General features: G+C 32.6%; 2 protein-coding genes and 1 long non-coding RNA gene across 8 annotated transcripts; 2 read left to right on the forward strand and 1 right to left on the reverse strand.

The window, feature by feature from the left end:
* The first annotated feature begins 79 nt into the window (after nt 1–79).
* On the forward strand, nt 80–1,995 carry LOC149742416 (uncharacterized). 2 transcript variants are annotated; one of them, XR_016385050.1, is made up of 6 exons: nt 80–1,141; nt 1,210–1,342; nt 1,459–1,488; nt 1,638–1,676; nt 1,743–1,786; nt 1,922–1,995. It is a non-coding gene; the product is annotated as an uncharacterized LOC149742416 (long non-coding RNA). The 2 variants fall into 2 exon arrangements; XR_016385051.1 differs by having other exon boundaries at nt 80–1,017.
* Nucleotides 1,991–10,198, reverse strand: LOC149742417 (kelch-like protein 12). Of its 5 annotated transcripts, none has more exons than XM_089878146.1 (13): nt 9,938–10,198; nt 8,647–8,752; nt 7,942–8,062; nt 7,309–7,462; nt 7,026–7,243; nt 6,570–6,722; nt 6,099–6,201; nt 5,599–5,690; nt 5,029–5,221; nt 4,460–4,597; nt 3,881–4,039; nt 3,498–3,630; nt 1,991–2,772 (listed from the first exon to the last, which is right to left on the reverse strand). In XM_089878146.1, the coding sequence occupies exons 2-13, from the start codon at nt 8,718–8,720 to the stop codon at nt 2,655–2,657; spliced, it is 1,656 nt and encodes a 551-aa protein (XP_089734272.1). In that variant the 5' UTR covers nt 8,721–8,752; nt 9,938–10,198; the 3' UTR covers nt 1,991–2,654. The 5 variants fall into 5 exon arrangements, with proteins under 5 accessions (XP_089734272.1, XP_089734280.1, XP_089734309.1 ...); XM_089878154.1 differs by lacking the exon at nt 9,938–10,198 and adding an exon at nt 9,413–9,890; XM_089878183.1 differs by lacking the exon at nt 8,647–8,752 and having other exon boundaries at nt 9,938–10,197.
* Nucleotides 10,199–14,248: 4,050 nt separating this feature from the next.
* LOC149742418 (Y+L amino acid transporter 2-like) lies at nt 14,249–17,683 on the forward strand. The gene is made up of 2 exons (XM_089878219.1): nt 14,249–14,348; nt 14,477–17,683. Exon 2 carries the CDS (start codon nt 14,719–14,721, stop codon nt 16,177–16,179), a length of 1,461 nt encoding a protein of 486 aa, XP_089734345.1. The 5' UTR covers nt 14,249–14,348; nt 14,477–14,718; the 3' UTR covers nt 16,180–17,683.
* The last annotated feature ends 10 nt before the right edge of the window (nt 17,684–17,693 follow it).

Consider the following 17,693-nt stretch of genomic DNA (forward strand, 5'->3'; position numbering starts at 1 on the left):
TTTAACCATAAAGATGGCACGTAATACCAAAATCTCTTTGGTAAAACGTATGAAAGGCACATGCATAGCACAAACAGGCATATATTTCGACCCCACTTGCATTCGCGTATAAAAAAAAAAACATTTATTATTGCGTTTTCAACCAACGCTAGTTTAGCTGTAACCTAAAGAGTCAGGCCCGATTGCAAAATCCTATTGCTTAAAAGGGCATGCAAACGAAAAAAGAAAATTCGTATACGGGTCGCGATGCTCAATTATAATTTAAAGGTATCATCAAAGTTTCCTAAAACGACACCGCTTTAAATAAATGCAGAAAAAATCGCTGGTGTGAAAAAATCGACTATTTTGACAATGGATGGGAATCCCCATAAGACAAAAAAGGAACTGAACTTTGAGCGTTTCTAATTTCTAGACTATTCTAAAGTATCCGGCTATTAGTTGTGAGATGATTATTAGAAAAAACAGGTATTGACAAACAAGGATGTTGAGGTGTTTTAAAAAATGCAGTGGCCACCCAAACACTCCTAACCCACATATCCGTTAATTTTAACACTTTTTGATTAAGTGTGTCGACTGATTAATAGTGTACAATAAATGCTGCTTTGCTACATATCGTAGTAATGTAAAACTCTGTTCTGCGTGCAATGCCTGTGTTAAAATCTGTACTGTGTCCAACTTTGAAAGTTGCAAAAACTAAGAACTATTTTATGCAGAGTGTTGGTTATACGTCATGACCTTTTACGCCATCAGGCACCGAAATTGAGCTTTGATAATGACATGGAAGTTCAGTAATTTCCCACAGAAAGATCGTAATTTGCTTGCGGAAGCGCCCATTCTAAAACAATTCGCAAAGGAACATTATAGTTTCCTTTGATACCCGTTTGATCGTGCCAAATCTGTTCAACGGTCACATTATCCAGAAAATATTGCATATACAATCGGGTTCAAAATGTATCGTTCACAAACTGGACTTACGGGTTTTCAGTGCTGATTGAGATAGAAAGCTGTAGATCGAAAGTAAGGAAATTGGTCGAAGTGTTTTAATAAAACCCAGTTTCCTATCAATTGTTACAAGGCCCTTTAAATAGTAGTGATTATTAAGTAGCCTATATGCTTCATTTTGCAAACTAAGAACAACAAAGTTGGTACAAATTTTGTTGAAAGATTTGCAAATTTAAATTTACTTGCTGTAACTTGCATGTTTTACAGATGAACAAACTACTGCTCGTCGCTCTTTTGCTCGGCATGCTTATGATGGTGCAGGAATCAGATGCTTTTTTATTTTGGAGGCGTCGTAGAAGACGGCATAGGAGACGGCGATGGTATTATTGCTACCACGGCGGTGAGCAAACCTATATTGTAACTGTGCACATCCTTGTTTGTCAGTTTCTGTTTTTCTAATAAGCATCTTACAACCAATAGAAACACGCCTAACTTGCGTTTTCGTTTTATTTGCAGATCAGAACAGCGAAATCGAGCCAGAAGAAGGTATGAAACTAATGTCGACATGATTTTACAGCGATTAATATTTGTTTGGGTTCACCTATGTGCCTAGCTATCTTGTATGTAATAATTTAGTATTACCACATAAGTATGCGTAACATAATGTCGTAATAATTTAAACAATTTTTATTCAGACTCTGACGTAAACTTTGAAAAAAACGATGCTTTGAAAGGTTGGTTTAGAACTTTTGCAAAACGTTTAATGTGATTGCATTTTTACACGTATTGTTTCGATTTAGAAAACCTGGTTGAGCAGTAGTTGAAATGCTTCACGGGATGACGGGTAAACACATATTTGCACCTATGTTTTTGTTGTGAGATTTGTAGAACATAGATTACAATTATGTTGAAAAGATAATAAAAAAAAACAATATTTTTATGTGAAACTAATTTACCGACGGCTCTATATTTTACGCAGACAAGAAGCTCACAAAGATTGAATGATACTGCCTTTTGTTTATGTTTGAATGAATAAATTACCAGCAACAACAACTGTAGCGTGTAATGTGTTCTTAAGCTATAACAAGTGAAGTTATTATCCAAATATCTAGTCAAGCACAACATACATATTAAGGAATTTGGACACTACATAATATAGTAAGGTGGGGGAAGATTGGGCACTTGTCAGACGAGACCTTTTTTATTTATTTTTTACAGACTCTCAATTAGGCGCCGCGGGTCGAAATGAAACACACGGAAATAAAATTGTCAACATAAAAGTGCTTTAAAAACGAGTAGTGCTGTGGGGTAATATGGAAAACCGTAAGAACTTAAATTCCAGATTTCCTGATCATATAGTTTGACCAAGTAACAGCGCAATTTAGGAATTGTGAAGATAGGTTAATAGAATTCTATAAACATTCTTTATTTACTTCCAAATTGGATAAGAAACAAAATGAAAATGTGTCATTCTACACACCAGACAATAAATTTTCTCTCGTTTTTGTGGCCTTACAATGATAATTACTCTTACTACGCCCAACTAGAAATATCTCTAGTAGTCCGGGCTCCCACATTGAGCGATGGTAGACAATAAGATTAGTTTATATGTTTGAGGTTGCATTATTTTTATCAATTGCGGTTTTAAACAGGTAAGCAAAGTTGTTCACAAAAATATTATATAAAATATTTATTAAACAAATGATATTGCTTCACAAAGTTACAACTGATGCGAGATATCTCGCGGCATCCATGTTTGTTTCAATCTTCCATTCGTTGATTATTCCATCATAAACTTCAATTGTTGTTTCTGATTCACTGTCACCAGAACTAAAGCAATGTGATTAAGATAAGCTGATGATGAGAAATGGTAATATTTAACTAACATATTTATTAAAACATTGCTCTACCCAACTATTGGTGAAAAAGAGGTTTTGTTTTTAGGATCCGGCGGCGTGGCTCAGTGGTTAAGGTGTCTGCATCAAAAACTAAAGTGTCCACGGTTCGATGTTGGGATAATAGGCCAAATCTGGCCTAAATTCCAGGTGCTTAACAAGGACCTCACCCATAAAGAAAAGGTTTTGTTTTGATTTTATCTTTTGATCAAACTTCATCTTAACTTGTTTTATTTATGCTTATCTTTGTTTTTATCAAATTTGGAGAAAAGTATACAAATTATTTTTGGTATTGTATGTGTTTAAGCAGGTAGGCCAAACCCATACATTTTGAATTAAACTAAGAAGTACAAGCAACCTGTTCTTTAATGAAATAAATACTGTATATTTTTTAATATATATACAAAAACTAATGCCAATGAAATTTGTACAGAAACCAACAAGTAAAACACTCAAGTACATTATAAGCCTTAATGACCTTTTAATTATAATAAGAACTTTGTTTCATAAATACATTTTCAATTAAAATCTAAAGTTACATTTTTTTATAAAGTTTATGAGATAACTATTATGTAAGGAAGTTAGTTTTACTACATGTAGAAGACATAAACATAGAAGACAATTAAAATGAAATTATATTATAATTATAGGCATATTTACCCTCCAATGACGTATATCTTCTTATTTACAACACAGGCACAAGCACCTTTTCGTTTGTAGTTCAAGCTGCTAACAATGGACCAGGTTTTTGTTTGAATGTTAAAACGTTCAACGCTCTTTAATCCTTCACCACCTTGAACACATTATACAAAGTGATGAAAAAATTTTGCCAAGACAAGATAACTTAAACTCCATTGCAAGATAACTTAACTAGCATTTCTTTCCGTAATCAAATGATATTTTGGTGACTTATACACATTTCTAGTGGCAGAAATGTATTGAATTGTTATAGAATAGACAATATAAAAGTGCACATAAATAATGCCAGTAAATAAAAACCTACAATTTCATGCCACATATAGAAAACAACATTGATGACTTACCAATGGCATAAATTTCACCATTGTAAACAACACCACATAATCCTCTCCTTTTCTGTTTCATTGGTTTCAGCAATTTCCATTTTCCTTCACTTGGTTGAATACTTTCCATTGAATTTAATTTATGCAAACCATCACAACCACCAAATACAAACAAGCTACCTGAACATAAGTATGCATGTAAACCTTTTATTTGATCACAACCAACTATAAAACAAGAACAATTTCTTTAAATATTTAAGTGATGGTTGTACACAGAATTTCTAACCCAACATTGCAATGTTTCATCTGTCTCTAACACTTAAGTTTTAAACATTAAAATTGATGATGTTTCTATTTAAGCCTCATGCAACCATTGTGTAAAATATTTAAATATAATGTAAACCCTACGACCTACATTCAAAGACATGATTTAGGCAAGAGTTGACCTCTATTACTTTCTATTATTAAATCTTCTTAAAACACAAACTAATTTGTTTGGTGTGTCCTATGATCTGTGTTTTCACAAATTTTAAAATTTTTTATGAGATTAAAATCATTCTGATGCTACGAAATTACATATAAATTGGTTGTTATACCAACCCTTATAGGAAACAGTTGCATGCTGATATCGTGTGGTTTTCATTGGAACAATTTTTGTCCATGTGTTCAACCCTGGTTTATAGAACTCAGCAGATGATAATTCATTACCACTCCACCCTCCTGTCACATAGATTTGACCTGAAATGACAACCTATTAAAGTTTACAACATAAATAGTTCATGATAAACCAAAGAAAAAACCTGTAATAAATGGACACTTACTTTCACGTTACAATGTTCAGATCAAACGTTTTTAATTAATTTGTATCTTGTAAGAAACAGAAAACACAGAATACTTATTGACTATAACTTGTTTGACACAAAAACACTGCGTAATAAGTGGCAACATTAATAGGAAATTGGCGAAATAAAGTAGGTAAAGATCAAATGTAAGATTTGTTAAGCAGTATTGGCTGAAACCATAATTTTTCACCGGCATTTTTTTCTAACCTGATGCAGAGGAACTACAGCTTTCAGTTTATAATATAATTTCTCGTGAAATATAGTATGCCATTGAAGAGCGCAAATAACAATTCACCAACATAATGCTTAACATAATGAGGAACCAACCATTCAATACAGCAGATGATGCACACCATCGATCAACAACCATAGATGACAGATTATTCCAACAAACATTAACATGATTTAAATCCAAACATTCAACACTATTGGTCCCCCTACCCGCTCCACCACCACCAGCCACATAAACACAGTTTTTGATCTTTGCACTGATTGAACCCCACCTTTCATAGAAGGATGCCTGCAAATCAAAATTATGAAACTCAGGTGTGAAATAATTAATATAGCATCCTGGGTTTCAACGAAACTCATTTGTAGCATAAAATTTGGATGAACAGTAATCACGCAGTAATAATAGGTACAGGTTAGAAGTTAATATTATTCATATTGTGGCAGATGCATAAAGATTTATTCGAGCGGTAAACTAAAAGAGCGAAGAAATACGAGAGATGCAGATTTTATACGAAAGATTTTGATAGAAAAAAAGCACTCGCCTTGCTTCGGCACACACTCGCTAATTGTGCCGTTTTAAATCTAAAAACTGAGTCTAAAACTCATAAATATATTTTATGATTTGATTTAAATCACTACCGTGCTCAAAAACATTTAAACACCTACCTTTGTTTCTCTAAAATGTTTCTCCAAGACATCATAAATATGGACGTTATGCTTTGCTTCAAAACCACCCACAATCATGAATTCAAATGTCACTATGTTGCAGTAGAAGTTATCCATAAAATGTTGTGACAACAAAAGTATACAAAACAACAACCACAGCAAATATAAACTTAATAATGTGATTATGTAAACAGATTAATTTAATATTCATTTGTATATGAAATGATAAAGAATTTTTTTTAATTTTAAAATTTATCAAATAAAAATATCGGAGTTATAACTCGTCAGGGTTATAACAATGGTTCAAAGAACATTTAAATTTTATAATATATCGAAACTGTACAAGCCAAGATTCTTTAGAGATTTTAAAAATTAAAAGGGTGCACAAGTTATTTATGTAATATAATTATAATTTAAATTAAATTTTTATACACATCCAAGTCCAAAGCCTATTTAGCTGCACATTGTGCGACATCATGAATAGAAATCATCTAAATTACTTTTACTAGCTTCACCTGATACTACTCCTTGATTTGTTTTAATATGAGTGATGTATTCTGGGTTGAGAACTCCAATAAAAAAATCAGTTTTTTGAATCCATTCCTAGATAAAACTTAAATGTTGAATAATTATGAAAGCCAATTTTTAACATACATGTTGCATCATATAAAACTGCATTGCTGTGTTTAAAAAAATACAGAGAATCAAAATGTAATTACAACACAATCATTGGCCAGTATCAATTATTTTTGTGATATTTCTTTTTGCAAAACTTTGACAACAAAATAAGGAAAATTTTACAAAATACGATTTTTATTTTTTAACTTTTATTCATTTAAAAATTTTGAATTTTCTTTTTATTAATAACACACAGCAATATAAATTTGTTTACAAACAAGTAGACTAAATAATTATAAAAAAATAGTCATATATATCTATATAACTTGTTTTACATTTTCCATAAAATGTACCTCAGGGTTTTCAACAACTTCTTTAAGTAATGCCAATGACAATTTCTTGACATCAATCACTTGAAACAACCGTTTAATGAATTGGTGTCTTTGTGCCACATCATGTTTGATCCAACTTAATATGGCCTTTAAAATTGAATCCTGGCAAAAATCCTGGAATTGATAAAAAGGGATATTGAATTTCAAAACTATAGATAACTGTGGCAACCAATTATAACAAACACTAGTTGAAGCATTTGGCTTCTAACCAGGGTATTCCGGGTTTACAGACTACTTTTGAAAACATTGTGGCATGTACAAAGTTGGCTAATTTACTTAACGGAATTTGCTTTAACCCAGTGGTATACTATAATGGATTGTTTAAATTGTCGCGCTAAAAAAAAACAATGTATACTCACTAAGTTACATAATTCTTACAAGGATTTGATTCCAGTATTTTACAATTTCAATTTAAACCTTTTTCTGTTTTAATGTAATCAGAGCTTCAGCCTCATCTATGGACAGTTCCTTGAAATTCAATCCTTTTGAAACTGATTCTAAGTTGTCAACAATGAATTTGTCACATTTGTTTATCAACTCCAAAAGCTGGTACCTTTGTGCAAAGGAACGGTAACTAATACAGTTTCCAATAGCAAGTGTTTTGTTGAAGAAACTAACACAATATCCCTTCACATCTAAGAACAATTTTTTTTTACAACAAGCCGAAAAAAAACTTTGGTAAAGTAAGTACAGAAGTTACCATCAAACTGCAAGTAATCTGAAGCTTCGTAAAGTTGGTAAACCGTTTTATCGCTTATATCGATCACTTGTAAATAAATGAAAGTGAACAATGTATCTAATATTGAAGTTTTTATCTCCTTTACCTTAACTTCTTCATTGAAACCTTCCTTGAACTGAAAACAAAATAGCAGTTTATATAAACTAAAATTATTACAATCTGCGTTCAGTGTCCTAGAACTAAAACCTATTTATTATTCTTTTAAAAGGCGTTTTGGACTTCTGGTCAATTCTGGTTGAAATCTAGAAATGCCTAGGCAGGTTATAGCATGGGTATTACAGCGTGAATTATTATTGTCCGCTTGATTCAGTGGCACAGCCTGCATTATCCGATAAACAAATGTAATGTCTGATTTATACCTGTGTTCTATGGATAATGTAAGTAACGGTTATAAAAGTAAGAAAAAGTCACTTTGCAAGTTCTTTCAAATTAAATGTAGATATTAGATGTCATTAGTCACTCATTGGAATTCTTTGCATTTGTATTTTTTAGCAATTTTTTGATGTTTTGATTAAATAGCTTAATTATTGTTTTACTATTTAGAAGGTTAAGTATGTATGTGAACATTGAAAGTTGATACATTAGTAACATTACCCCAGTTGTAAACATTTTTTCATAATAATCAGAATATCCAGCAAGAATAGTTTTCTGAGCTGAAACTTCTCCATCTTCCAATTTGAATGTAACATCAGTTAACACTTTGCTTTCACGCAACCTGAACAGTGATTTGTCGTAATTTATGTATTATAAAACGATTCACTTTAAAAATACTCAAGCAATACTGATAAGTGCCTAAAATTCAAATATTTCCATAACAAGAACAACAATGGTTTTCTGTCATTTGATTTAATTTAGACACAGTTTTTAATTTCCTTCTGTTATTGTTATAGAAAGTTGAACATTCTTTTACTTTTCATTTTTTAAAGAAATATAGAACAGTCCTACTAAAACACGCGAAATGGGGGCCTGGTGAGCATACTAAACAGATTATACTAGATTATACTAATACGGTTTATGGGAGTTGTGAGGATACATTGTATAATTTTTTGAATGTTCTTTGTTTACTACCCAATGGGATGAAAAAAACGGTGTCCCATTTTCCCCACCCTGCTATATTTTCATATTTAAAAACCTTAACTCGGGGTCTCATTAAGCTAAAAATCTGTGTCGGGTTAACACGTTTTACACGCACATTTTGGTGCATTTTGCATACGGAAAGCTCCCTATTCACAAAATTATCACCAGGCTTGTTTTACTACAACCTAAATAATAGGGAGATTTTACACAATTTAAATGAACCTGTTTAACTTTGTAAGTACACGTCCCTCATGACAGCTTTTGAATTGCTCCACATGTTTATCATTTGAATCCATTTATTTAAGTATTGGTGATACTCATGAAAAGCCTTCATAAAAAAGAGCTTACTTTTTTAACTTATACTGGAGGATAGGAGGGGTTGTATTATTTAACCATAGTACATTACTTTACTATGATATAAAGGGGCATACAAACGAAAAATCAGAATTTGTGTATTGATAGGAATGCTCAGATGTGATCTAAAGGTACCATAAAAGTTTCAAATTTTGAAACATCTTTTAAAAAATGAGTTTCTAAACAGCAAATTCAACTGCTAGAGTAAAAAAAATGGCCTTGGTGCAATGCATCAGATTTCCCATAAGAAAAAAATTCACTCAAATTTGATCGTTTATATTTTCAAAATACTATTGAAAATTCAAACTTTATTTTTGATTTGGAATATTGAATGCTTCTTCTTTAAGAATATATAATATATATAAAAAAAGGTAAAACATAGACTTTATTATGCTTTGATTTTCAATTGAACATAGCTAGCACAGTTGGTTAGCTTGCCTGCCTCAAACCCACAGCCCACAGGTAATAGGATTTAGGCTCGTCGTTGCTACCATTGTTGGCGTATGTTTCCTTAGGCAAGACGCTTAACGGCAATTGCTTAAACCTAGTGATCACTAATCGGTTGTCTAAAATATCAGCTACACATAAAAAAAATCTACAAAAAAAGAAAATAATCACCCACAAAGTAGCATACTTGGTAACTTGTAAGCTGGAACGAGGAGTATGAAAATTCGTGTTATACCGACTGTCGTTTTCCGGCCACGCAAGGATGAAAAAATTTACATTCATTCATATATAAATTATGCTGAATCAGCACTTAATTCCCTGTTAGTTATTTTTTAACACTTTTTTATACTAAAATATTTAGTATGTCTTACTGGTACCTGCTGTACCATTTTTCATATAAAAAGTAAGTTGTTTGTGTTAAACATTAGGTTTGAAAAGTTGCTGAGTCAGCATATTCTGGTGATGCAGCTAGGTTCAATCAAAAAAATAAAACATATAGAATAAAGTTTATATGTTCACAAAGAAGAAGCATTCATTATACCAAACCTAAAATAAAATTTGATTTTTCTTTAGTGGTTTAGACACTAGAAACGAACATAGTTCTTTTTTAATGGGAAATCCTATGCATTGTTGAAGCAGCCATTTTTTTACTCCAGCGGGTGTTTTCACGTGTTTTTTTAAGCTGTAATATATTGAGAAATTTTAATGGTACCTGTAGGTCACATTTGGGCATCTCTATCCACATACAAATTTCATTTTTCGTTGGTATGCCTTTTCAACAATAAACAACTTTCAGTTGTATAGTTGAGTTGTCTACAATTGAAACACGAGAGCAGGGCTTTAATAAACGGCCACGTCCTATTATAAAGTATTTAAAGATTAATAGCTTTTGTAAATCTGGAAGCTTATTTTGTTTTTAACCCGTGAACATCGTCAACACCTTAAAATGTTTTTATATTCGTGAAGACGCTAATTGGAGCAACCACGACCAACTAGAGATGTAGGCCGTGGCGCAACTGATATAACAAGAGATCACAGATCTAATGCATGAGCACAGTATAAACTAAAAACTAATTAGCATAGTAGTGTAACGTATTCTTTGTTGTAACGTATATTCGTTGTTGTAACGTATTCTTTGTTGTGTCTGTGTGCGCATTGAGTTGCATCTAGCGGACATCCGGGTTCCGCATAGTCTGAAATCTGAATAACCTTAGTTTTTTTCGGTCATTATATTTTTGGACACGCTAGCGGGCGGTACCTTGTAAACCGGCCGGTACGTTGTAAAGTCATTATATTTTTGGACACGCTAGCGGGTGGTACGTTGTATAGCGGGCGGTACGTTGTAAACCAGCCTAGAATACCGATATAATAAAAGCTCTGATTGTGACAAGTTTGTTACAGTATTAGTTAACCCTATCACTACAATGGTCGATTGAGATCGATCAAAAACAAATCAAAAGTAACCAACAAAGCGGGTTTCAGTCGCCATTGGTGACTGTGGAGCAGTAGATAGAATGCGTTTATTCGTGTATTATAACTCATTAAACTTAAGAAGGATTGAAAGTTTGGTAAAGAATATGTGTAAATACGCTTTGTACAACTCCTGTACCATGTGTTGACATGTAAACTTACACTGTAGTTAACCTTGTCGTCGCTTAAAGACGTTTGTTTTTGTAAATTCAGATAAACCGTAATCACGCAGTATTATAGGTAATGTTAGAAGTTAATATTATTCATATTGTGGCGGCTGCATAATAATTTATTGCGAGCAGTAAACTAAAAGAGCGAAGAAACGAGAGACGCGGTGTTATTATACCGAAGATAACGATAAGAAAAAGGCACTCGTCTACGTGCACACCATAGAAATAAAAAAGAGTAGAACGCGCAACTGCTCAAAACCGTGATATATTCTTTTTTCTATTCACGTGACCGCCAACTCCGTCCCCATTTCCCTTCGTCTCCATTGTAAAAGATAGGCGCATAGTATTTTTGGACGGTTTTAGCTGTTTATTTTAAAAACTACACCAACTTTTTAAGTTTGTTAGGCTAGTTTAGTTATTTGGTACGTTAACGCTTACAGTTTACCACTTGTTTAGGAAATTTAATTATTTAAAAAAATTAATTAAAAATTTCAAACAAACGTTTTTTTAGAAATATATATATATTAGAAAATAGTTTTTTTACACAATAACTTTAAATTAAGTCAAAAAACGAAGAAAAACTACACAAAACGTCATCGACTCCATTGACTACAATAGTTAACGGGAACGACCCGCGAAAGAGAGACAGTGTATCGTGCTCTCTCCTTTGCCGACATTGGAGATGCGCCTTCTATTCTTTTTTATTTCTGTGGTGCACACACGCTAATTGTGCGGTTTTAAATCTGAAAATTATAAATATATATTACGATTTGATTTCAATCAAGAGATTAAAGAAAAATGCTAGAATTGAGAATTAGGATAAGCGCGGAAAAAATCGCCCTATCAGCAACAACAACAAAGCCAAGAACAACTGTTCGACGAAAAAGGATCTATATGACCACTACCGTGCTCAAAAAGTGACAAACACAACCTCTCGACATCAGAGCCATAGAAATACCGAGTAGTCCAACCCATTGTTACGTAAAACACAAATTGAACGGCAATTTGGTTCCAAAATAACACAGTAGGTATAGAGAAAATGCATGTTTTTCGGTAAATTAGAGAAAAACTTGAGTCCAAAAACAAATTTAAAGGTTAAAAAGTGTAAAAAACAAGTGTTATTTGTTTTCTGTATCAAAAAAAGTCAAAAAATGGAATTAGAAGCGGTTGATTTGTGACATTTTAGTCATTTAATGGGGGTAAATTTATATGTTTTTTCAAAAAAATGTTTGGTAATGTAAATAGAAGCTGTTTTACGCCTTTCCACAAAAGGAAATCGCAAATAAAACTCAACAAGTTCGTTTAAATTCATTGCGAAAGTCACCGCTTTTACTCTATTTTGAACACACACAGACGGCAGTTGGACTACTCGGTGTTTTTACGACTCTGCTCGACATAAGGAGGTTCGCGAAAAATGTACTGGGGAGTTATTTTATATTAATGATGTGTTTCGGGGATATCTCTGGTTTCACAGAGTACTTTAGTATATTCTGGTTTCACAGTTTTTCCCAAAGCTAGGTTTAACTTTAAAACATGGCGCTCTCTATAACTTATTCCCAATAATAAGTACACATATTGATCTAAATTAACAATGATTTTAAACTGTTTCGTCTTATCCTGTGTTTTTTTTTAAATTTGTAAAATTTCACCTGGTGTGCGAATCGTTAAATAACTCGTGTATTTTATTCTATTTTTGAAATGTTGTCAATTATTAAAGGGATGATAGTACTAATTCGTGGTACCATCCAAAACCGTCATGTATAGTAGGATAGGGGAATATGGGACACTTTATCAGATGAGACTTTTTTTAATTTTACTTTTACGGACCCCATTTAATGATAATTGGGAAATAATATTACAGAATTATTTGACAGTAATATCTCGACTTTATAAAATACCCGTCAAAGCTGATTACAAAAATATTAAAACATTTGTATATAATATAGCAACGTAGATTTTGAACAGGTAAAAAAACTGCGAAACAGTAAGGTGCAAATTTTTAATGTCGCAAAAATAATACTAAAGCCGATGAAATTTTGTAGTTTGCAAGTGTGAACGATTAAACTAGTTTCATAGCTTTATAAAACAGCCTTGAATATTTCGTACAGTTTGATTTTGTCTCATAAAACTAGTTTAAGTTTTGTAAAAAAAAGCTGAGATATATGCATAAGGAAAATAGACAGGGGTAAATATGATTTTAATTTGAAATAAAAAAACAAACAAAACAAGTTATCGGTTTAAAGTTATACGTATAAAGTTTACATGGCAAAGATACTAGCACAGCTGGTTAAATTCGGTAAGTTAACTACAAGTTGCAGAATACTGCTAATGTAAATATAAATTTAATTTAGTGTTCCGTCTTTCTCCACATTGTAGTTTTGTATGTTTTCCTTGCCAAACTTTGAAAGATTTGCTTTTAATTTAGTAATTTATACCTCAGGGGTTATTTAACTATAAGATACAGATATAATAGAGATAATATTTTAAAAATATATTCGAAATTCAGTCATTTTGTAAAGTAGCTTGCAAAAAACAGTGTAGTAATACCCAATTTGTGACAAAAATGTAAACTTTATCAATAGTTATTAATAATGATTTTAAATTGTCCCATCTTACCCTGTGTTTTTTTGAATTTGTAAAATTTTACCTGTTGTGCGAATTGCTAAATATAACTCCTCGTGTGTTTTATGATATATTTTTTAATTGTTGTCAATCAATAAAGAAATCATAGTAATAATAAATTGTGGTATAAACCAAAAAAAAAACATGTGCTTAAGTGTCCCATCTCTCCCCACTGCACTATATATAGTATAGGGTGGGGGAAGATGGGACACCTTTACCAAATAATGGGAATATAGCCTAGTATTTGAATTCTTTAAATGTTCTTTGTCTACTATCAAATAGGACGATAAAATAGAATAAAAACTGTCATATCTTCCCCCACCCTACTATAGAGGAAAATGCATGTTTTTCAGTAGTTCGAAAGAAAAAATAGACTTAAATAATTCTTTGGGCAAGACACTTAACGGAAATTGCTCCAACCCAGTGGTCACTATTACCCTTTTTGCATGGTTAATGCGAATAGGGATCCGCATTAACTCGTCATATGATAACGCGCTAACGGCGTTATTTTGCATGGCGTTTACCGGCTACGCGACGACAAAGTGAGTTACATTCATAGATTCATTCCTTCCACCACTTGACAAAGATGCAACGGTAGTGAAACTGCGAAAGCAGATGAATTGAACTTATTTGCCTATTATACCATAAAAAACCTTGAACCTATTTTATTAAATGTGTATAGCTACAACAAAGAGATTGGTTTTAATCTCTTTGGCTACAAGTTATAATACTGTGTTCATATATTGCCGCTTAAAAAGATTTCTATGAGCACCTCGTGTATGACGAAATGTTACGCGACGCGTGGTTGGTGGGCGGAGTGGGGGTGTGGCGCAAGTCGCTATTCGTTACTATGGCTCGAAGGTAAATGGTTCACATAATTCTTAAACATGATTTATGCTGTTTAGTTTAGACAGTGTTTAAAATATTTTTGTGGGTAGTCACGTCTTTGACGTGTATTGATAATAAAGTAATATGAAACTTCCTTAAAGGAAATGAACCGTCGGAAATCTCCAGTTACTCTTCACTTCAGGACGAAATAGAAAAAAGGTTTCTTGTAAAATGTGCTGAAACTCCATACATTCATATTGTATTTGTATCGCAGTTCAGAAATATCTATTAGCCAATTACTTTAAAATTTATTGTACAGTGTTTGTTTTATTTATTGTAATATAACATTTAGGAAAATTTTAAACAGTTGGTAAGCTCTGGTTTTAACCTAAATTTAAAGAAAATGTCTGACAAGCAAGAAGCTTCAAACCAGGATGTCACTACAACTCAGCAATCAGTAAATCTAAAGCAAAAGATTACCCTGGCAAATGGTGTAGCACTCATTGTTGGAAATATTATTGGTTCTGGTATATTTTTATCTCCAAAAGGAGTTCAAGAACAATGTGGATCTCCTGGGTTAAGTTTGATCATATGGTCTATTTGTGGTGTGTTTTCTTTGGTGGGTGCTCTGTGCTACGCTGAGCTTGGCACAACTATTATTAAATCTGGTGCAAGTTATGCTTATATACTGGAAGCATTTGGTCCGGTTGTTGGTTTTGTTCGATTATGGATCTCAGTGCTCATTATAGAACCCACAGTCCAAGCAGTTATTGCAATTACATTTGCAAACTATTTAATTCAACCATTTTTTCCTACTTGTGAAGCACCATTCTTTGCTGTAAGATTACTTGCTGCAGTTTGTGTAACGATTATCATGGCTATGAACTGCTTTAGTGTAAGGTATGGAACGAGAATTCAAGATGTTTTTGCTTATGCCAAAGTGCTAGCTTTGATTGTTATTATGATTTTTGGATTTATTGCTTTGGCAAATGGAACTTCATCCAGTTCTTTGGCTAAACCTTGGAAAGGGACAACTACTGATGTTGGAAATATAGCTCTTGCATTATATTCGGGTCTGTATGCCTATTCTGGTTGGGATACACTCAATTTTATGGTGGAGGAACTAAAAGATCCGTACCGGAACTTGCCAAGAGCCATTTATATTTCACTTCCACTTTGCACCATCATTTACATTCTAACCAATGTGGCTTATTATGCTGTTTTGACACCAGATGAATTAATAGCATCAGATGCAGTTGCAGTTGGTTTTGCAAGTAAAACACTTGGTGTCATGCAATGGACGATTCCTATCGCTGTCGCAATGTCAACATTTGGCGGACTTAATTCTTCCATTATGGCTTCTTCCCGTTTGTTCTTCGTTGGTGCACGAGAAGGGCATTTGCCAGATTACTTGGCTATGGTCAGCTTAAAACGATTCACCCCTGCACCCAGTCTGTTATTTACCAGTTTACTCACACTAGTATTTCTGTGTGTTGAGAATGTGTTTGACCTGATCAATTATTACAGCTTCATGTACTGGCTCACAGTTGGTTTGTCAATTCTTGGCCAAATCTATCTGCGTTTTAAAAAACCAGACTTGCCACGACCTCTGAAATTTAATCTTGCGTTTCCAATTACATTTTGCCTTGCCTGTTTATTCCTGGTCATTGTTCCATTCTTTACTTACACAAGAGAATCACTTGTTGGCACCGCAATACTTGCTACTGGAATTCCTATCTACTACTTCTTTATTTATCGCAAACTACCAAACTGCATCAGTAAGATCAGTGAAGCGTGCACCAGATTGTTTCAAAAGTTACTTCCAGTAGCGATCTCTGAGGTTGAAATAGAAGGAGATTTTTAGGCATATTTTATTTATTTCTACATCTTAAATATTGCTTTTACAATCGGTAGTCAATCTTTTAAAGTGCTTTTATTGTTGTTTGTACATACATATATAATTTTTTGTGTGTGAAGCGTAGTTTTTATGACTGTTACATTGGTAGGGTAATGTGAAGTTAATAACACAGTTAGTATACTGCCTCGTTCCTTAATATTATCCTTCTTTTTTGTTCCTGTATGTTTGTCAACATTTCCGGTCTCATTATGAATTTAATTATCAAGGTTTTTCAAAATCGTAGCTTTTTTGCCTAGAAGATAAAAACCTCATGTTTTGTGTTTTATGTAATTTTGTTGTGTTTGCAGTGGCGCAAGCGCAAAGAGTCTTGTTTTTAAAAAACACTTTTTTAAAAAAATTATAATTTTTATATTGGATTAAACATGCAGTTGCAATATCAAATCCTTTAATTTTGAAAACTTTAGTCATATACCGGTAATGTATACTAAGGTAAGGTATGTGAATCAAAGTTAAGGGGGGAGGGAGGGTTTTTTTAAAACAAATCATGTTTTACGGGTCTGTCTGAAATTCCTTTTTATTTTTGTTGCTGCGCCAGTGTAAATGGTTATCCGTTTGTGTATACTACCACAGCATTAACTTAATTGTTTGTTCAGTATACACATGTTTAACTTGTCAATAAGCTGTGCTGATAACATTTATTTTGTGCTGCTACTTCTCTGCTGCTTTTATACATTGTCAACTCTTGATTCAGATGCACAAAAATTTGGTTTAATATACTAAGGTTTTTAGGCTAGAATTATCATGTACTGACTACTGAGTCACTCACACGTACACAAACATTTTTATTTTATTTTCACCCGTTTAAAGAGGTTACTGTGCAGATCTTATTTAGTTAGAAATATGGAATATACGTGCCCATCATGTTTTGTAAAATTAGTTGTTTTATTTGGTAAATGTTCTGTTTATATGTTCAGCTCTTACCAATTTTAGATATTCAATTTTATCTAGGTTTTATATATCTACATTATACTTGGCTTTTAAATTAATGAAAAAAAAAAAAATATATTTTTGTCACATGTATTAACATTTTTTGTGTACTATCTGAATTTGTAACCACTACTGTGACCACACATATTATCTACATGGTTTAACATAAGATGGAAATTCTTAGTAAAAATGCCATCTTCGTTCATCTGTAAAGGGCTTAGGTGAATATGTGCAGACGCAGCACATTTCATGTACAGTTGGGTGCAACATTGTTTTCAAGTGTGTTTCATCTCTTGAGTTATATTTGTGTCTTGCTTTCTGTGTGTAACAGATTAAATTACAGTGCCCCTACCACTGATATACTTATTATGTGCAACTATATTAGTTTGGGTTAAATATCAAAATGGCATGTAGGTTCTTAGTAAATACATCTTAGTTGTAAATTCATTACATGAATTAGTTAATTAGAATTAGAAATTAACTGTTTTTTTTTAATTGTAAATATCATTTTGTTTAATTACAGGTTTTAGATA

The sequence above is a fragment of the Ciona robusta genome, chromosome 1 (assembly GCF_009617815.1).
Source record: "Ciona robusta chromosome 1, ASM961781v2".
NCBI classification, from domain to species: domain Eukaryota; kingdom Metazoa; phylum Chordata; class Ascidiacea; order Phlebobranchia; family Cionidae; genus Ciona; species Ciona robusta.

Coding starts and splice junctions, on each gene's coding strand:
- LOC149742418 (XM_089878219.1), top strand. CDS start 14,719: ATGTCTGACAAGCAAGAAGCTTCAAACCAGGATGTCACTACAACTCAG.
- LOC149742417 (XM_089878146.1), bottom strand. CDS start 8,720: ATGGATTCAAATGATAAACATGTGGAGCAATTCAAAAGCTGTCATGAG. Junction 4,598..5,028: donor ATCATCTGCTGTATTGAATG/GTTGGTTCCTCA, acceptor TTGTCATTTCAG/GTCAAATCTATGTGACAGGA. Junction 2,773..3,497: donor AAGATATACGTCATTGGAGG/GTAAATATGCCT, acceptor ACATTGCTTTAG/TTCTGGTGACAGTGAATCAG.